Below are 17843 nucleotides of genomic sequence, written 5' to 3' on the forward strand. Positions count from 1 at the left end.
TTTTCATGTTTCACTCAAGCAGACGAGAAAACATCAGCAACACGACGAAGAACAAGTTCCTTTGCAAACATCATGCGTCCACATATTTAATAACTAAACCAGTTTGGAAGCAAACAGATAAAAATGTCAGAACATTTACAGAATCAATGATTTTATTTCTAAACACGAAGGATTAAATCTAGTGAGCAAAAGCATGGATGATGCTAGAGGTGATCAATATGGGTTCCATTGATCAGAGATGGGCAACGTATATCACCACGTGATATGTGATTGTAACTGATCTGAGGAAAAACTTCATCAACATTCAGTTTAGCATTCAGAATAAAGACCAATCAGAGCATTAAGACCGGAAAGAACAAAGAGATTGTGTTTTTTTGGAGTCATTTTGTGTATTTCTGTAGTAATTTAGTGTATATTTGTTGCATTTTCATGTATTTTATTGTCAGTTTGTGTCTTTTTGTACACATTTTGTGTATTGTTTTCGTCGTTTCATGTAATTTATTGTCAATTTTTGTATTTCATGTATTTTATTGTCAATTTGTGCATTCCTGTACTCATTTTGTGTATTTCTGTACTCATTTTGTATATTTTTGTTGCTGTTTCATGTCATTTATTGTCATTTCGTGTATTTCTGTACTTATTTTGTGCATTTTTTGGGCCATCTTGTGTATTTTTAAAAGTAATTTTGATTATTTTTGTGCTTTTACTTTTAGGGGCCGTATCAGAGGGCCAGTTGCCCACCCCTGGATCAGACTGAACTCTTGTTAGTGATGGTAAACTCATGGTTGTAGCTCTTAAAGGGTCTCTAAAGGCTGCTTAGGTTCAGTTAGCTCCGTGTGACAGACGGCTGATGATGTTACAGCAACAAATAGAAAAAACTACAGATGCACTTGAAGGAAACAATGAATGTTTGCATTAAATCAGTTCACAGATTTCACCTTTTGATCCTTGAAAAAAAAAAAAAAAAACACAACTTTAATAAGAAGAGAAAGTTTCTGCAGAAAATGGCTTTTGAATTTAGCAGTTATACATTCTTTAGACACATTAACCCTTGAATATCAACACAAACTTCACATTTGCTTCACATTTGAATAGAAAATATATTACAAGTCATTACTTTTTGGCCGTTTTTCTTCTTTCACTGTTAGATTCAGTATTCATAAAGAGGAAGTGCACTTTGGTCCCAATAATCAAGACGAAGGTGAAGCTGCTCGTGCTTTGGAAACATCAGGCGACACTAAAGCTGAATGAAAAACAAACTTCCATTGATCACAGCAGCCGTTTGTCCGCTAAAGCAGCCAGAAAATCACTTTATTCATAAATGATCCAACAGCAGGGGTGGACGGGCCATCTGGCATACCGGGGCATCGTCCTGGTGGGCTGTCAACAAGAGTGGGCTGGTTCGGTACGCTTTTTTTTGTTGTTTTTGACGAGCGAGAGTTAAGGCAAACATGGTCCAAAAGTTGTCAAGAAAAGAGTGAAAAGTGACTAAAATGGGTCAAAAGCAGTAAAGGGTGGCAAATAAAGATGAATCAGGTGGTATGTAATGGTAAAAAGTAGCTTAAATGGGTAAAATGTGACAAATAATAATGAAAAAGGGCAAAAATGTGAACAAAAAGAGACAAAACGTAGGGAAAAAAGAAAGAGGTGGTATTTATTGGGCAAAAGTAGCTTATTTGGATGAAAAGTGGACAAAAAATTAAAGAAAGGACAAAAATGGGATAAAAGTGTCATAAAGAACTTTAAAATGGACAAAGAATTGGAAAAAAGGGATATTGATTGTAAAAAGGAGTTAGTCTGAGCAAAGTGGCAAGAAAAGAGTAAAAAGTGACTAAAATGGGTCAAAAGCAGTCAATAGTGGGCATAAAATGGGCAAATAAAGATGAACCAGGTGGTATGTAATGGTAAAGGGTGGTAAACAATAGGGAAAAAGGGCAAAATGTGGAGAAAAAAGGAAAAGAAGTGTTAATTATTGGGCCAAAGTTTAAAGAAAGGACAAAAATGAAATAAAAGTGTCATAAAGAACTTGCAAAAATGGACAAAAAATAGGATAAAATGATATTTTTTGGCAAAAGGAGCTAAAGTCTGAAAAAAAGTATCAGAACTTTTGGAAAAGGGGCCAAAATGGGACAAAGGTAAAAGTTTCACCCTTTTAATGTTTTCTGTGAGAATAATTATTCAAATGAAGCCACATGTTGAGAATCAGTGTACTTTAGTCCCAGTCCACCCCTGTCCAACAGTCAAACGCTTTCCTTCACCTCCAGTGCCTGACGCTGGCTCACAGGGCACAGTCGGAGCGGGGGCCCCCGTACTGCAGCACCCCTGGACTCTCACGGCTGCAGCGGGCGTCGGCCCCACCGTGAGGGGGCGGGTCTGCGTCGGAGCACAGCTGATTGGGTGGGCCGGGGCGGTGGAGGCGGTGGGCGTCCAGCATCTCCAGCAGCAGGTCGTACAGAGGAACTTTGTTCTTACACTTCATACTGTACAGATGTTCCATACCTTTGTTACTGCAAAACATATTTACTGTCATTTCACTTCATAATTACATTCATATCTGTGATCATGTGAATATTCAAGCACTTTTATACATCATACACCATTCCTTTGATGTTTACTCGTTAATCTTTGTCATTCTCAACATGTTTGAACTTCAAAGTAAAAAAATCAACATAAAGTCAATGAAACATTCTTTTTTTTCTTTTATTTCTTAATCCTCATCCACATTGTTTATTTCTGGTATGATCAGATTTCAATATAATATTATTACATATTTCAAAGAATAAAATAAATAATTTAATATATAAGATAATAAATGAATAACAGAATTTTTCATTCTTTTTTAAACTTTTTTTACTTTCAGGTTAGTATTATTAAACATGAAATAATTCAATATATTATATTAAATAAATACAAATATTACATACTAGAAAATGTAAAAGAATATTTCAAAGAATAAAATCAATTATTTAAATGAATGAATAAATACATAAATAATATATCATAAATAATTAAGAGCATTTTTTATACTTTTGCTTTTTTATTATTATTACTGATATCTATTACTGGTGTTTCAGATTAATATGATTAAATATTAAATGTATTAAAATATTAAAAAATATATTACATAATAAAACATATAAAATAATATTTAAAAGAATAAAATCGATAATTTAATATGTATAATAATAGATCAATAATAATAAGTAAATAAATAAATAATTCTTCATATTAATCACCATATTTCACCTCATGTGTCTGATGTGTGAGAGCAGCAGCAGCAGCTGAGCCTGACGCCTCGACTGCTGCTGAGCGGAGCATCCTGATTGGCTGATGTGATGTATGAGGGCGTCGGTGATGGTGTCCAACATGTTCTGCACAGCCACGGTGTTGTGGAGTGGCTCCATCGTGCCTGTGCAGAAAGAAAAGGCCCCTGACAGGAAGTAAGAGGAAAAAAACCATTGTTTTACGCTTTCATTTAAATACGAAGTGACGAAAACGCAAAGTAACGACTCGATTAAAACCAACACACATTCTAAAAAATATCATTTTGTAAATAATTTAAAAAACAGTAATTAGTGCCTCCTGAATTGATTTATTTCTATAGTTTTTATCATGTACGGTCATCATACAACCAACGCTGACCTTTATATTAATAGTTCATGTTTCATGTTCATTTCTATCATCATTTTGGGTCATTTTGTGTGTTTTATTTATTATTTATTTTTAGGGCCTGAGCACAACGGAGTGTAGGACCCTATTGTAATGCACTTTGTTATTATTATTATTATCACTCTCTGCAGTGATGATGTCAGAATTCTTCAGTGTACTGAAGAACTATTACTTCAGTACACTGAGGATCGTGTGGAGCACGAACGAGCGCAAAGCTTATGGTAGTTATTAAGAAAGTTATGGTTTAACCCAACCGTCATTCATAGTCATAGCGCCACCTATTGGTAAAAGGAAATCATAGATATTATATTTATACAGAACATCGCAGGAAAGTTTGTGATATAATCTTTGAAAATGTTCAGCTACGTCTCAACACATTTCTGCCCCGACATGCAACACACCTCAACGTGCACCACGTCCCGACATGCGTGTGGTTGTGAGGTCCTGTTCATCACTGCTTGCAACTTTAATTCAATATATTTTTCTCTTATTTTGTGTGTTTTTGGTAATATTTAAATTATTCTCTCTCAGTGTGTGTGTTTTTGGTGTCATTTTGTATGTTTTTCTGTTACTTTTGTGTATTTTCTAGTGATATTGTGTATTTTTCTCTCATTTAGTGTGTCTTTGTTGTAGTTTTATGTGTTGCTGGTAATAGTAAGTGTTTTCTCTCTTAGTGTGTGTGTTTTTGGTGTCATTTTGTTGTTGTTTGTTATTATTCAGTATATTTTTCTCTTATTTTGTGTGTTGTTGGTATTATTTAAATTATTCTCTCTCAGTGTGTGTGTTTTGGGTGTCGTTTTGTATGTTTCTCTGATATTTTTGTGTATTTTTTAGTGATATTGAGTATTTTTCTCTCGTTTTGTTGTCATATCGTGAGTTGCTGGTGATGTTTAGTATGTTTATCATTTTTCACTACAAACAAACATTATGAAACCACATATTTTAATGCTTTCATTTGCTAATTTCCCTCTCTCTCTTTTAGGTACCCCCTGTAGTGCCATCGCGTACCCCTTGGGGTTAGTAAGTAAGTAAGTAATAGAAAGTGGCAGCACTTCAGTCTTTTTTAGCTTCCAATCAGGAAATCTCTCATTCCTGGGATAAACACAACCCTGTGCTGTCTTGTTGTCATGGAAACGGTGATCAGGTATATTGATGACAGGCCTTTCTAGGACACTGTGTTCACCTTAATGTATCTGAGCATCAATCAGGGCGTCACCTCTGAGCTCGTAGGTTGAAGCAGCGACGGAGATTTAAGATGGTCAGCTTTGTTTTTCAGCTAAAAAAAACCAAAAACACTAATGTCTGATGTTGCTGCTGGAATCGGCTCCACTTTGCTCTCAGATTCCCTGAAAACGAGGGCGAACGGAGGCGTAAACACACTGTGGCCCTCATTTATCAACCGTTGGTATGTTCAGATCTGAGCGTTAGCATTAGCTTAGCTTTAGCGTTAGCGTACGCTATCATCAGATCTCACGTCAGGTCTGGATTTGTGGAGCAGCAGCAAAAAGACTGAAAATAATTATTAAACATATCTCAGATCATATCATTTAAGCAGAAGCAGCCAGACACACATGTAACGCATTATTAACACAAATGAAACTAAATCAAATGAACTTTAAAAAAGCCACGTTACTACGGATACCACAGGAGCTGCTACTGTCCGAGCACAAGCACACAGCGACTTTAATCTCATAAAATTATGATTTCATTAAGATAAAACTTTATTTCCATAAAATCTGAATAGCACATCAGCACTGGGGTCTGTTCGGAGGAAATATCACCTTTTAAATGTAAATAATTCCCTAAACTTTTACAAATGTGCTGCAGTATTTAATCAGTAATGTGATGAAGGCAAAATAAACACAGACAAGAGACAAGATTTAGTCATTTTAAGGCTGTTTTAAAGGTTTCAATTGTTAATCTCATTAAATTACGATTTTATTAAAATACAACTTTATTTTCATAAAATTACTACTTTAATCTTGAAATATTAAAACTTTAATCGCATAAAATTACGATTTTATTCAAATATAACTTTATTTTCATAAAATTCGTATAGCACATCACTGTACGGCGGAAACAGAACCTCATTCACGCTTTTAAATGTAAATAATTCCATAAACTTTTACAAACCATGTCGGAAATAAACTGAATAAATAAATAAATAAATGTGCAGCAGTATTTAATCAGTAATGTGATTGGTTGATGTTGGTTTAAATGTTTTGATTGTTAATTTCGTTTTATCTGTTATTTATTACCAGGATCTCTGTTGTGCACACAGGGGGGCAGACTTCGCCTGCTCATTGGCTGATTCTCTTCCATAGAGTGTTTAAATAAACTTCTTTAATTCCAGTTTTCACGCGTTCAAAAAACACACCTTTGTTTTGCTCCACCTCAGATGTGAAGATGCTGATTTTCATCTTGGAAAAGCTTCTTTTAATGTTTGACCTCAGTGGGCGGGGCCTCCGCAACTGGACGACGTAACATGTTAACGACGATTAAATTCAGCCACCGCATTTATCAACACCGGATCATTTGTACGCTGTGATTGGTCAAATACCAATGTTTGATAAATCACACGTTGGTTCATGTCGTACGACCTCGTGAACTCAGATTTACACCCGTTTTCACGCATGGTTGATGAACGAGGGCCGCGGTGTGAAGGCCGACGTGATTCCTCACCAGAGTTGAGCAGGATGATGGCTTTCAGACACACAAACTCCTCCGGTTTGAGTTTGAGCATCCGGAAGCGTGCGGCGGTGGCCAGAAGCATGTCGAAGATCTCAGCCATGCCTTCCACGCAGTCGCCTTCGTTTCTGCAGGAAAATAAAAACACCAAGAAGATAAAGGCAGCGTTACCGCGGCGTATCAATGTTATATTAACATGAAAAGAAATCTGAGCACTACCAGATTAAAGTTGTAATAATTGAAGAATAAAGTCATAATTTCATTAGATTAAAGTTGTGATTTTATGAGAATAAAATTCCCTGTTAACGTGAAGGTAACGTAAAACCAACAGCCCTGAAGTCGACCAGTTTCTATTTTATTCTCATAAAATTACAACTTCATTCTCCAATTATTAATCTTGAAATATTACAACTTTAATCCCATAAAATTAAGTTTTTAAGATACAAATTTATTCTCATAAAATTATGAATTTAATCTTGAAATATTACGACTTTAATCTCAAAATACTATGACTTTAATTTCATAAAATTAAGATTTTATTATGACACAACTTTATTCTCATAAAATAAAAAATAAAAACTGAAATACTACGACTTTAATCTTGAAATATTATGACTTAAATGTCATAAAATTACGATTATATTAACATACAATTTTATTCTAAAAATAATCCCATCTTTATTCTCAAAATAATACGACTTTAATTTAATAAAATTACAATTTTATTACGATACAACTTTATTCTCATAAAATAAAATGTTAAAAAACTATATATATATTATAGTAGTGCACAGATTTTTTATTTCATTTTAAAATGGCCCTAATACGCCGTCGTACAAAGTAAATGCTTATAAATGTCATTTGTTGCCTGATGATAAAAAATAAACTAATGTGATTTTAAAAGTGATGGTAAAATGGAATAAAGACAGATAAAGTAGTGGCGCACAGAGCGAGTCGACCATGACCTGCAGCGTTTTAGTCGTCATCTGTAATAGGAGAGCACACACACACACACACACACACACACACACACACCGCCCGTGTTTTACAGATAATACTGTAATACACGTCTGAATCTAACGGGGCCATCAGGCACATCCGTCGATAAGGGCCCGTCTGTATCTGAGCGTTGTTTACTCCTCCATGGAAGGAACGGAGGGAACAGTGTGTACCACAGTAACACAACACACACACATATCTCACATTCTCTTCATCCTTCAGCTCTCTAGTTTTGTAGTTTTATTCTTTTTTGTTGTTGTTTTGTGTGAATTTCTTGTAATTTTGTGTGTTTTTGTTAACATTTTGTGTGTGTTTTATATCATTTTGTGGATTTTCATTGTAGTTTTGTGCATTTTTAATGTTTTGTTTATTTTTGTTGTCAATATTTGTGTGTTTGGAGTTATTTTATATATTTTTCTCTCATTTGACATGCTTTTGTTATTGTTTTGTGTTAAGTTGGAGCCCTTTTGTGTATTTTTTGTGTAATTTTGTAATTTTTTGTCGTCGTTTTGTGCATCTTTGTAATGTTGTCGCTATGTGTGTGTGTTTGGAGACATTTTGTGTATTTTTGTTGCAGTTTTGTGCAATTTATTTCTTTTTCTTTATTTTTATTGTTGTTATTTGTGTGTTTTGAGTTATTTTGTATATTCATTGAATGTGTTTCAGTGGTTGTTTTGTGTGTAGTGTGAGTTATTTTGTGCCAGAGCAGCAGACAACACGCGTCTCACATTTTGCCATTTTTTTTTTCCAATATTCTCTTCATCGTTTAGCTCTTTCCTTCGTCTTCTGCAGTCATTTTTTTCCCTAAAGATTTCTTGTGACGTGGTTTGATTAAAATCTCTGCTTTCCAGCTCCGTGCTGTAATAATAACGGAGAGGCTACTGTACTCTCTCCTCCACAGGGAACGGGTGATTAGTCTTTCACTTTCTCACAGATGGCACAATGGATGCTAAGGTGTGAAATGAAACGTCTCCAATTCTGTAGAGGTTTGTCAGTGGGGGGAGGGGCTTTGATAAGGTGCTCCTACTGTATCTACCTGTCCAGAATGAGATCTTGTGCAAAGATGAGTTTTCCCGGGCAGTGGATGGACCTCCAAATGAGGCCGATCATCAGCACCTCCAGCCACGAGCTCTCCAGCAGCTGAACCTGGTCGTGAAGGGAAAGCTGCAGGAAGCCTGAAACACACAGAAATAACTCCTCATAATACATACGTACAGTACGTACAGTACGTACAGGGGTAGACCGTCTGTTTTTGATGAGCGTGTAGAGGCAGACATGATAACAAGTGGCTAAAAGTGGTAAAAACGTGGCAAGAAAAGAGTAAGAAAAGACAAAAATGGGCCAAAAGCAGTCAAGAGTGGCCAAAAAATGGTGAAATAAAGATGAACCAGGTGGAATGTAAAGGTAAATGGTAGCTTTAATGAGCAAAATGTGGCAAACAATAGTGAAAAAGGGTAAAAATGTGGAACAAAACAAGGCAAAATGTAGAGAAAAAAGGAAACAAGTGGTATTTATTGGGCAAAAGTAGCTTATGTGGATAAAAAGTGGCCAAAGTCAATAAATAAAGAAGTGTCAAAAAGAAAGTAAAGAAAATTTTGTATATTTTTCTTTCATTCTATGCGTTTTTGTTATTTTTAATGTGTACTTGGAGCCCTTTTGTGTATTTTGTGCCTTTTTGATGTGGGTTTTTTTTGTTATCAATTTGTGTGTTTGGTTTAATTTAATGTATTTGTTGTAGTTTTGTGCATTTTTGCTGGTTTGTTATTTTTTGTTGTGGTTATTTGTGTGTTTAGAGATTGTATATTATTCTCTAATTTTACAAGTTTTTCTTGTGGTTTTGTGTGTAGTTAAAGCCCTTTTCTATATTTTCGTTGTACTTTTGGGGATTTCTGCTGTTTTGTTTATTTTTGTTGTCATTATTTGTGTGTTTGGAGTTATATTTTGTATGTTTTTGCTGTTGTTCTGTGTTTAGTTGGAATCCTTTTGTGTAGGTTGTGCCTTTTTGTTTTGGTTTTATGTGTTTTTGTTGTTGCTTTGTGTGTGTTTGGAGTCATTTAGTAAATGTTTCTCACATTTGAACACATTCATTTAGACCATGGGTCGCCATGTCTGTTGTACAGTGTTAGACACGCTCACGCTGAGTAAACGAGAGATACTGTAACAGTTAAAATATCACAGGGTGGTGATTTTCACCTCTATCTGGTGTATTCATTTTGTGTATTTTTGTAGTCATTTCTTGTGTTTTGAGTCACTGTGTGTGTTTCTGTTGTCGTTTTGTTCACGTTTTTACTCTTTTTGTGCATTTTTGCTTATTTTTGTTGTCAGTATTTGTGTTTTTGTTGTTTTTTTTGTATGTTTTGGGAGTCCTTTTGTGTAGGTTGTGTTTTTTTGTTGAGGTTTTGTGTGTTTGGATTCATTTTGTGTATTTTTTGTTGTCGTTTTATGTGTGTTTGGAGTTATTTAGTACGTTTTTTCTCACCTTTTATTCATTTTTCTTGTCATTTTGTCACCACTACACATTTACACTTTGTTTAGAGCACAGGTAACAGCGAACATTAAACACCTCATCACTGGAAAACTCACATGCAATTACAGCCAATTCACCGCATGCTGCAAACACGCTGTGCAATTAAAGCTTTTTTGTCTTTGGGCTTTTAGTGACACACACGGTTTGTATTTCCTCAAACTAAAGGATTTACTCCACGTGTGTGAGCATTTAAGCCCAATGGGGAGTCGACAGATTGAGCAAACAATCCAGTAAAAGGTGTTGACAGTAATTTCACTGTAATGGTGCTGCTGTGTGTGTGTGTGTTTTTACTACACTTTGCCTTGATAACTAGATAGAGGCGATGAGTGAGCGTCTGTGTCATGTTTAAGAAACACTCAGTGACTGAGCTCCTGTAAACACGTCTCCTTCAAAATAAGGTTTTTATCTGACGTGGACAAAACACTGCTTTAAAAATCACTTTTAGGTCATAAACCTCAAATTAATTTAACTCTTTAAAACCACATTTGCATTAAAACGTTCAGCCCGTGAATAAATATGTGTCGTCAATGATAATCAAATACAATTGTGGCATAATTATAATCGTAATCATAATTTTAAGAATTTGTCGCCGTTGTAATTGTAATTGAGTTCAGATAATTGACTTTGTAATTGAAATAACCATGAAAATTCATTAAAAACTTTAAATTAGAATGTAATTAAATGCAAAACAGGTCTATGGCTAACACATAAGTAGTTATCAAATATTAAAATCTATTTCATATTAAGTTTTCCTGCTACCTGTCAGTGAATTTTCACACTCATACAAGAGTTTGGATATAATATAAGTTTTACAGTTTTACTGAGTAACAATAGTGTGAATGTAACTGATGCTAAATTCTAACTCTGGTCCCTAGTTGGCTTTTAAATAAGATTTATATAGTGTTGTTGTTTTTTCTCTGTGTTTTAGGAGCGATTTTGTGTATTTTTGGTGTCAATTTGTACATTTTTGTTGTTTTATGTATGTTTTTCAGTCATTTTGTATATTTCTCTCTTTTTATGTTTTATTAGCTGTTCTTTTTTCATGATAATCTGTTGTGTTTGAGGGTTTTTTTTGTGTATCTTGTGTATTTTTCTTGTCAGTTTGTTGTTTTTTGTGTGTTTTTGGAGTCATTTTGTGTATTTTTGTTGTTTTTTGTACATTTCTCTCTCATTTTGTTTTCCCACTACCTGTCAGTGAATTTTCACACTCACACAGGTGTAACGGTTAGAAGAGTTGGGATATAATAGAAGGTTTTTTTAATACAATTTTTACAGTTTTAACATGAATGTAATGGATGTTTAGTACAAAGAGTTTATAGTTATTGGTAAATTCCAACTCTGGTCCCTAGGTGTGTTTTTACATAAGATATTATAATAAATGCACTAAAATGTAAAGATGTTAAAACGACATCGTACACATTAAAAACTGATACAATCATCACAACGCTACATGAATAGAAGTTTGTAATAGTAATTGAGAATGTAATTGTAATTGACTTTCAGGGGGAAAAAAATAATGTTCATTTATTTGTAATTGGGAAAAAAGCCTGTTATCGTAATGATAATTAACTATGGATAAATTAAAAACGTAATTGTGTGTGGGGTCCTCACCTGGAAGCTTCTTGGCCCAGGCGATCATGTGAACCAGCTCTTTGTCAGCCATGCTGGTGAGCAGAGTCATCATGGTGACCTCTGTGTAGGGTCGGCTCATCTTCTGACGGGAGCTCAGGATGGGAGGCTCCGCCCCCTGGAGCAGGAGGAGCACCTGAGGGCACGAAAAACCCCGTTTAATCAGAGAAATCATGAAAAACACAAAAAACAGCCACAAAATCACAAGAAAATACACAAAAGGACAACAAAAAATACCCCAATTTACTCACAAAAAAGATAAATATACACAAAAATAATTAGGAATTATGCAAACCGACTTCAAAAATGTACAGAACTGACAACAAAAATACACAAAATGACTCATAACACACAAAACAACAACAGAATTACACAAAATGACAGCAAAAAAAAAACGCACGCAATCACAATAAACTGCACAAAAGATGGAAATATAAAAACAAGATGTACAAATATACAAAAAAAACAGAAAAATAATTTTAAAAAGACACTATACATATGCAAAATGCAACAAAAATACATAGAAAAGAATTAAAAACTACAAAACAGCTAAAATACACAAAATGACTCCAAATAGCACGAAAAATGTCAAGAAAATACACAAAAGGACACCAAAAAATCTAAAAAATTAACTCAACACACAAGACAACTGTAAATATGCACAAAAATGTATTGAAAATTATACAAACCAACAACAAAAATACATATAAATGACAAAAAACACAAAATGACAACAAAAAATGAACAAAATCACAATAAACTGCACAAAATACAAACAAACAAGATGATTACAGATATACAAAAAAATTGATAACATTAAAAAAAAATCAGGAAATATTCCATTAAATAGACACAATGAAAACAAAAATACATATAAACGACTCTAAAAACACAAATTAACCACATTTCATAAAATGACAAACTACAAAACAGCCAAAATACACACAATGACTCCAAAAAACATGTAAAATCACAGTAGAATGCACAAAAAGACTAGAAATATGCACAAAACAATGATTGAAAATTAAACAAAACTACAAAAATACACATAAATGACTCAAAAAACACAAAATGACTCCCAAAAAAAAACAAGTAAATCACAATAAACTGCAAAAAATACACAAATGTACTCGACTACAAAAAAACAAGTGAAAAATATTTTTTTTAAAAAGATACAGGAAATATTCCATAAATGCACATCATAGCAGAAAAATAACATAGAAAACCTTTTTGTTTATTATTTTAAATGTTGATCATGTGACCCTCGGATCATCTCTGTTTACATGTGTTTTTTTACAGACCTGATCAGGTGGCATGGTGGTCATGGAGAATCTTCCTCCTCCTCCGGCTCCTCCTCCGGCTCCTCCTCCTGCGCTGCCGTTACGTTTCCTGCCCTCGTGAGTGGGCGTGGCCTTGTGTTCTACGTCTTTCGCTACTTTCTCTCTGTCAATGATCCCCGCACGTCGTTTGTCACGCCGCAACACACGACCACGGTCCTTACGCACACCTTCAACACACACACACATATTTTTGCTCATTTTAATGTATTTTTGCTACATTACTCACATTTCTACATCACATTTCAATGCATTTTCTGAACATTTTTCCACTTTCCAGACATGTTCAGCACTTATAAACCCTTTCCACCACATTTTCCACCTAATGTCACATATATTGACCCATATATTGATTTGTAATGCCCATTATTTGACAGTTTAAACTCATTGTTCTAATATTGACACTTTGAACCATTTTTACCACTTTTTCAGTCTGTTTTTGTCCACTCTTGGTTTTTAAAATCCCATTTCACCACCTTTTCCACCATTTTTTGTCACTTTGAACCATTTTATTATGACTAAAACAATGATTTCTATCTTTAGGATGACTATAATAATAATAAACGTTCCTGGATAACAGTGGATATTATTCAGATGAATAAATAAATGTGGTTATCACAGATTCATAGAACAATGGACCATCATTTTACTGACTTTATGGATGGACCCCAAAAATCTCTCCTTTATTCCCCCTTATAGATGGTCCTGTCTCCACATGACTGTTCTTCAATGTTCATGGTCAGCTACAGTGGGGGTCCCCGCTCTCTGTGACCTTTATTTTGGCGGGAGAACCACTGTTTTAAACAACTTTTCGTTCTGTTGTGGTGTTTAAAAAGTTAAAAAAAAAGTATGCAAAGAGAAGTGTGTGTGTGCGTGTGTGTGCGTGTGTGTGCGTGCGTGTACGTGCGTGCGTGTACGTGCGTGCGTGTGCGTGTGTGTGTGTGTGTGTGTGTGTGTGTGTGTGTGTGTGTGTGTGTGTGTGTGTGTGTGGACTAATCAGAAGTTGTTCCTCCTTATTTGGAAAAAGAGAAAATCTCCTCAAGGTCACGTTAAAGATTCAAGCTTATCAACATCCTCCAGCGTGTTCATGTTCGTGCCAACTTTTTCCTTTTTTCGTAACAAATCTATCATTTTTTTAGGATTTTTCAGAAATGTAATTAATGCCCACACAAATACATGATTAAATAACTAAAATGAGGGTGCGTGTTAGTATACCTCCTTTCATCATTCCCACTTCGTAACACTTCCTCAGACGACAGGCCTGGCAGCTCTTCCTGCGATTCCTGTCAATGGTGCACTGATTGGTTGCTGGGCACATGTAGTCATTGTGACCTGAAATAGAGGAAGAAGAAAAATAAAATCTATTAGTTCTCAAGCCTCCGCTGCCGTGCCCAGATGTAGGTTGGGTTGTTTCGTAGCTGGAACATTCTATTCCGATCGAAAAATGAAGCTGAAACGAATCAAATTAAAACATGGCATCTTTGGCTTGGTCGTTGCCATGGAGATTGCTAATGTCTTTATGACCAGTCATTGAGGAGACACTGCATCAATACGCCACATAAATACCATAAGCCTGAGTCATGGCTCACAAGAGGAGGATCAGGTCAGTGCACAGGGTCAGAGAAACGCTTCACATTACGTTCTACTCTCAGATCAAAGCAGATAATTGTTATTAATCAGAGAAAAGTGTTTAATAATCCTTCACATCTGCACTGCTGTAGCACATAAAAATAGGCTTTTATGTGCAAACAGCAGTGGAGAAGAAGAAGTATTACAAATGTGAATGTTTAGTCTCTAGGATTGCAAGAATAGAACCAACTTGATAACAAACATCATTTTGTTTGACGTCCTTCCCGTGAAATATTTTTTTCTCTAATCAATGTATTTTTTTGTATTTTATTTACATGTTCCAGCAAATTCATTTTGTCTCCTTTTATTGAAATAATATGTTGAGGTTTCATTTATTCAGGCAACTTTTTTTTCCAGGAAATTGACTTTGATCTCCTGACATGTTTCGCCTGCCAACTGTCAGTCTTCCTCAGAGGCATCTGCTCATTGCTTTCATGTGTCCTTATGAGTTATTGTTGGGTGTGGCCAACTTGACAGTACTGTCAGGCTGGCCACGGGCGCCTCTGAGGAAGACTGACAGTTGGCGGTCTAAACATGTCAGGAGATCAAAGTCAATTTTCTGAAAAAAAGTCTGAATAAACCAATCCTGCAGGTGCGATTCTGACTAACCGATAATTATACCAACCTTTTTCAACTTTATTTAGATTGTTTCAGATCTTTTAACCCACGTGTCAAACTAAAGGCCTGTAGCCTATATACTGTATATATATATATATATATATATATATATTGGGGGTTGTTTCAACCCTTTTCAACAGTTTTCATCATATCTTCTGCATTATTTCATTGAGGGTTCAGCCGTAAACATCAGCACGTGCGTTTTTCTTCAACACTTTTAAGTTTTATACATAAGGCTGAAAAATGGGAAAAAATAAAGAAGAACCAGGTGGTATGTAATATAACAAAATGGGCAAAATGTGGCAAAAAGAGACAAAATGTGAGGAAAAAAAGAAACAAGTGGTATTTATTGGGCAAAAAGTAGCTTATTGGGATGAAAAGTGGCTAAAAAATTAAAGAAAGGAGAAATATTGGATACAAATTTTAATTTTTTTTTTGACGTGGCAAGAAAAGTGTAAAGTGACTAAAATGGTCCAAAAACAGTCAAGAATGGCCAAAAATGGTCAAATATAGAGGAACCAGGTGGTATGTAATGGCATTGGGATGAAAAGTGGACAAAAAAGTAAAGAAAGGATAATTAAAATGAAGACATAAAAAGCCACATGTTGAGAATCACTGACTAAATAACAGCTTCTACATAATGTCACTGATAATGTAGACACACACTCCTGTTCTCAATGGTCAAATAAAGGTAGAAAACAAGTATAAAAACACACGTTTTCAGGTCAGAAAGCTTTTCAAACATAATGATGAGAGCTCCTACCCTGGATGCTCCTCTTGAAGAAGGCCTTGCAGCCCTCACAGGACCACACCCCATAGTGGTACCCAGAGGCGTAGTCGCTGCACACGGCACAGAAACGCATCTCCTTGGTCAGCTCGAAGCCTTGGGCCCCGACCCCTACGTCGCCAACACTGTACACCTCATTCAGGGAGCCACACTGCTCGTCCCTGGAGACCGACTGGTGACTGCTTCTGTGACGGGTTACCAAGGATTCATTTTCATCATAACACTCTTATGAAAACAACTTCATTAGCCTAATCATAAATGATGAATATTCTGACATTTTGGTTTAAATCCCAGTCAGTCTTCATCTCTGTGAGAATAACAAAGCGTATCATCTTCCACCTGTGTCAGGAAACAATCTGTTTGTGTTCTCCACTTGTTCTCACGTATTGTTCCCTTCTCAAGGCCCTCGACCCAAGTCCCTAATCTCTGGGATTAGAAACCCAGGACAGAGCGTAATCCTTTCTGTACAGATAACGGACATGGTTTGTATAATAGCAAGATTAAATAACACGAGAATAGATATTTTTTAAAAATGGTGTTTGGTTTATAATCCTATTCACAGGAAGTAACTGGTTGCTATGGTCACATTAGGGTTTTATTTCACTACTACTACTGGTTTTTCAGGTAAGAGGTAAAAAAAAAGTGTAGTAAGTGTTTAAAGAGAGACAAACAAGCAGGATAGATCAGGCTTTGATCAAACTGCTCTGATTAGTTACACAATCCCCGACGTTTGCACAAACACAATCTGAGCAAACAAAGAATTAAATGTGAACAAATCACAACAAATCACAGCCCTCGTCATGTTTAATCTCAATTTAAGACTAAAACTAAAAAAGAACTTTTTCTCTCACCTGTAGCTGGGTGTCGAGGTGGTTTCCAGGTAGTGTTGGATGGGGGGGTGCATAAAGGGGCTCAGGCGGGGGCTGGAAGGAACAAACACCAGAGGACTGCTGGGACCACTGCCCACAGATTGCATACTGCCATCCGACGGGGGTCCAAGGGCGTCCAGGGAGGCAGAGTAGAAGCCGGGAGTGGAGTGGCCGTACAGGGGAGTGGGCGCCGGGGTGGGAGCAACGTAGTCGTACGTTTCCTCCAGGAAGTCCACGTTGGCGACCCCCCCGGACCCCCGGCTCTCCTCAGGGTACATGTCGGACAGGGAGGTGCACGGAGACGACTCTGAGGAGGAGAGGAGGAGAGGTGGAGGGGGAGAGATGTTGTCCAGCTCTGAGGAGGAGGAGAGAGGGCGAGTGGGTCTGAGCAGGGATCCTCCACACGGGCTGTGGCTCTGCCTGAGCAACAGCACAACATCATCACAGAGCAGCAGCGATCAGCAGCAGGATTTAGACCTGGAGGAGGAGGGAGCGCTTTGACTCCTTCCTCCCTCCCTCCCTCTCCACGTCCATTAAAACCTCAAATAACAAACAAATGTCAGGGAGAGGAAAGAAGACGCCTCAAACTTTCAAACTTTTGTTCATTATTTATTACAAAAGCTTATTACATTCACTGAAGAAGAAAAACTTCATGTTTTTCAGAAAAACTTAATATTTTTCTGAATTGATCACATAAAAATAAAAAAGAAACAAAAAGTGCAATGTTTTTTCTGTTTTTATAGCAAACATTTTTCGGCTTTTCTGAATTATCTCAAAAACGAAAAATATTTCCTATAAAAACACGGCCAATTTTTTTGATTTACCTATTTTTATCTCATCAATTCAAAATTCAGGTAATATTTAGTATGATTACCATTTTTAACTAAAGATAAACACTATAAAACCGCACATTTTTAATGCTTTCATTTGTTAATTTTCCTCTGTCTCTCTCTCTGTTTACAGGAAGTGGGGCCATGTGACATCATCAGTCACATGATTTCAAGATGGAGGAACGCAGGCTGTAAAACGGTAAAGATAGTCCCATTTTTAAAAGGAAATTAAAGAAACAGTTCAAAATAATGCGTTTTATT

At 35.9% G+C, this 17843-nt stretch overlaps 1 protein-coding gene across 2 annotated transcripts; it reads right to left on the reverse strand.

The window, feature by feature from the left end:
• Positions 1-1451: 1451 nt before the first annotated feature.
• Positions 1452-17342, reverse strand: esr1 (estrogen receptor 1). Of its 2 annotated transcripts, none has more exons than XM_028439507.1 (9): positions 16735-17342; positions 15860-16068; positions 14065-14181; positions 12814-13019; positions 11495-11648; positions 8393-8531; positions 6352-6485; positions 3247-3409; positions 1452-2507 (listed from the first exon to the last, which is right to left on the reverse strand). In XM_028439507.1, the coding sequence occupies exons 1-9, from the start codon at positions 17028-17030 to the stop codon at positions 2279-2281; spliced, it is 1647 nt and encodes a 548-aa protein (XP_028295308.1). In that variant the 5' UTR covers positions 17031-17342; the 3' UTR covers positions 1452-2278. The 2 variants fall into 2 exon arrangements, with proteins under 2 accessions (XP_028295308.1, XP_028295306.1); XM_028439505.1 differs by having other exon boundaries at positions 3247-3430.
• Between the last annotated feature and the right edge of the window lie 501 nt (positions 17343-17843).

The sequence above is a fragment of the Gouania willdenowi genome, chromosome 24, assembly GCF_900634775.1.
Source record: "Gouania willdenowi chromosome 24, fGouWil2.1, whole genome shotgun sequence".
In the NCBI taxonomy this organism is placed as follows: Eukaryota; Metazoa; Chordata; class Actinopteri; order Blenniiformes; family Gobiesocidae; genus Gouania; species Gouania willdenowi.

Excerpts from the sequence above, each read along its gene's own strand:
- esr1 (XM_028439505.1), bottom strand. The coding sequence starts at position 17,030 with ATGTACCCTGAGGAGAGCCGGGGGTCCGGGGGGGTCGCCAACGTGGAC. Across the intron at positions 14,182-15,859 it reads CTTCAAGAGGAGCATCCAGG|GTCACAATGACTACATGTGC; the intron begins GTAGGAGCTCTC and ends CCTCTATTTCAG. Across the intron at positions 11,649-12,813 it reads CCACCATGCCACCTGATCAG|GTGCTCCTCCTGCTCCAGGG; the intron begins GTCTGTAAAAAA and ends TCGTGCCCTCAG.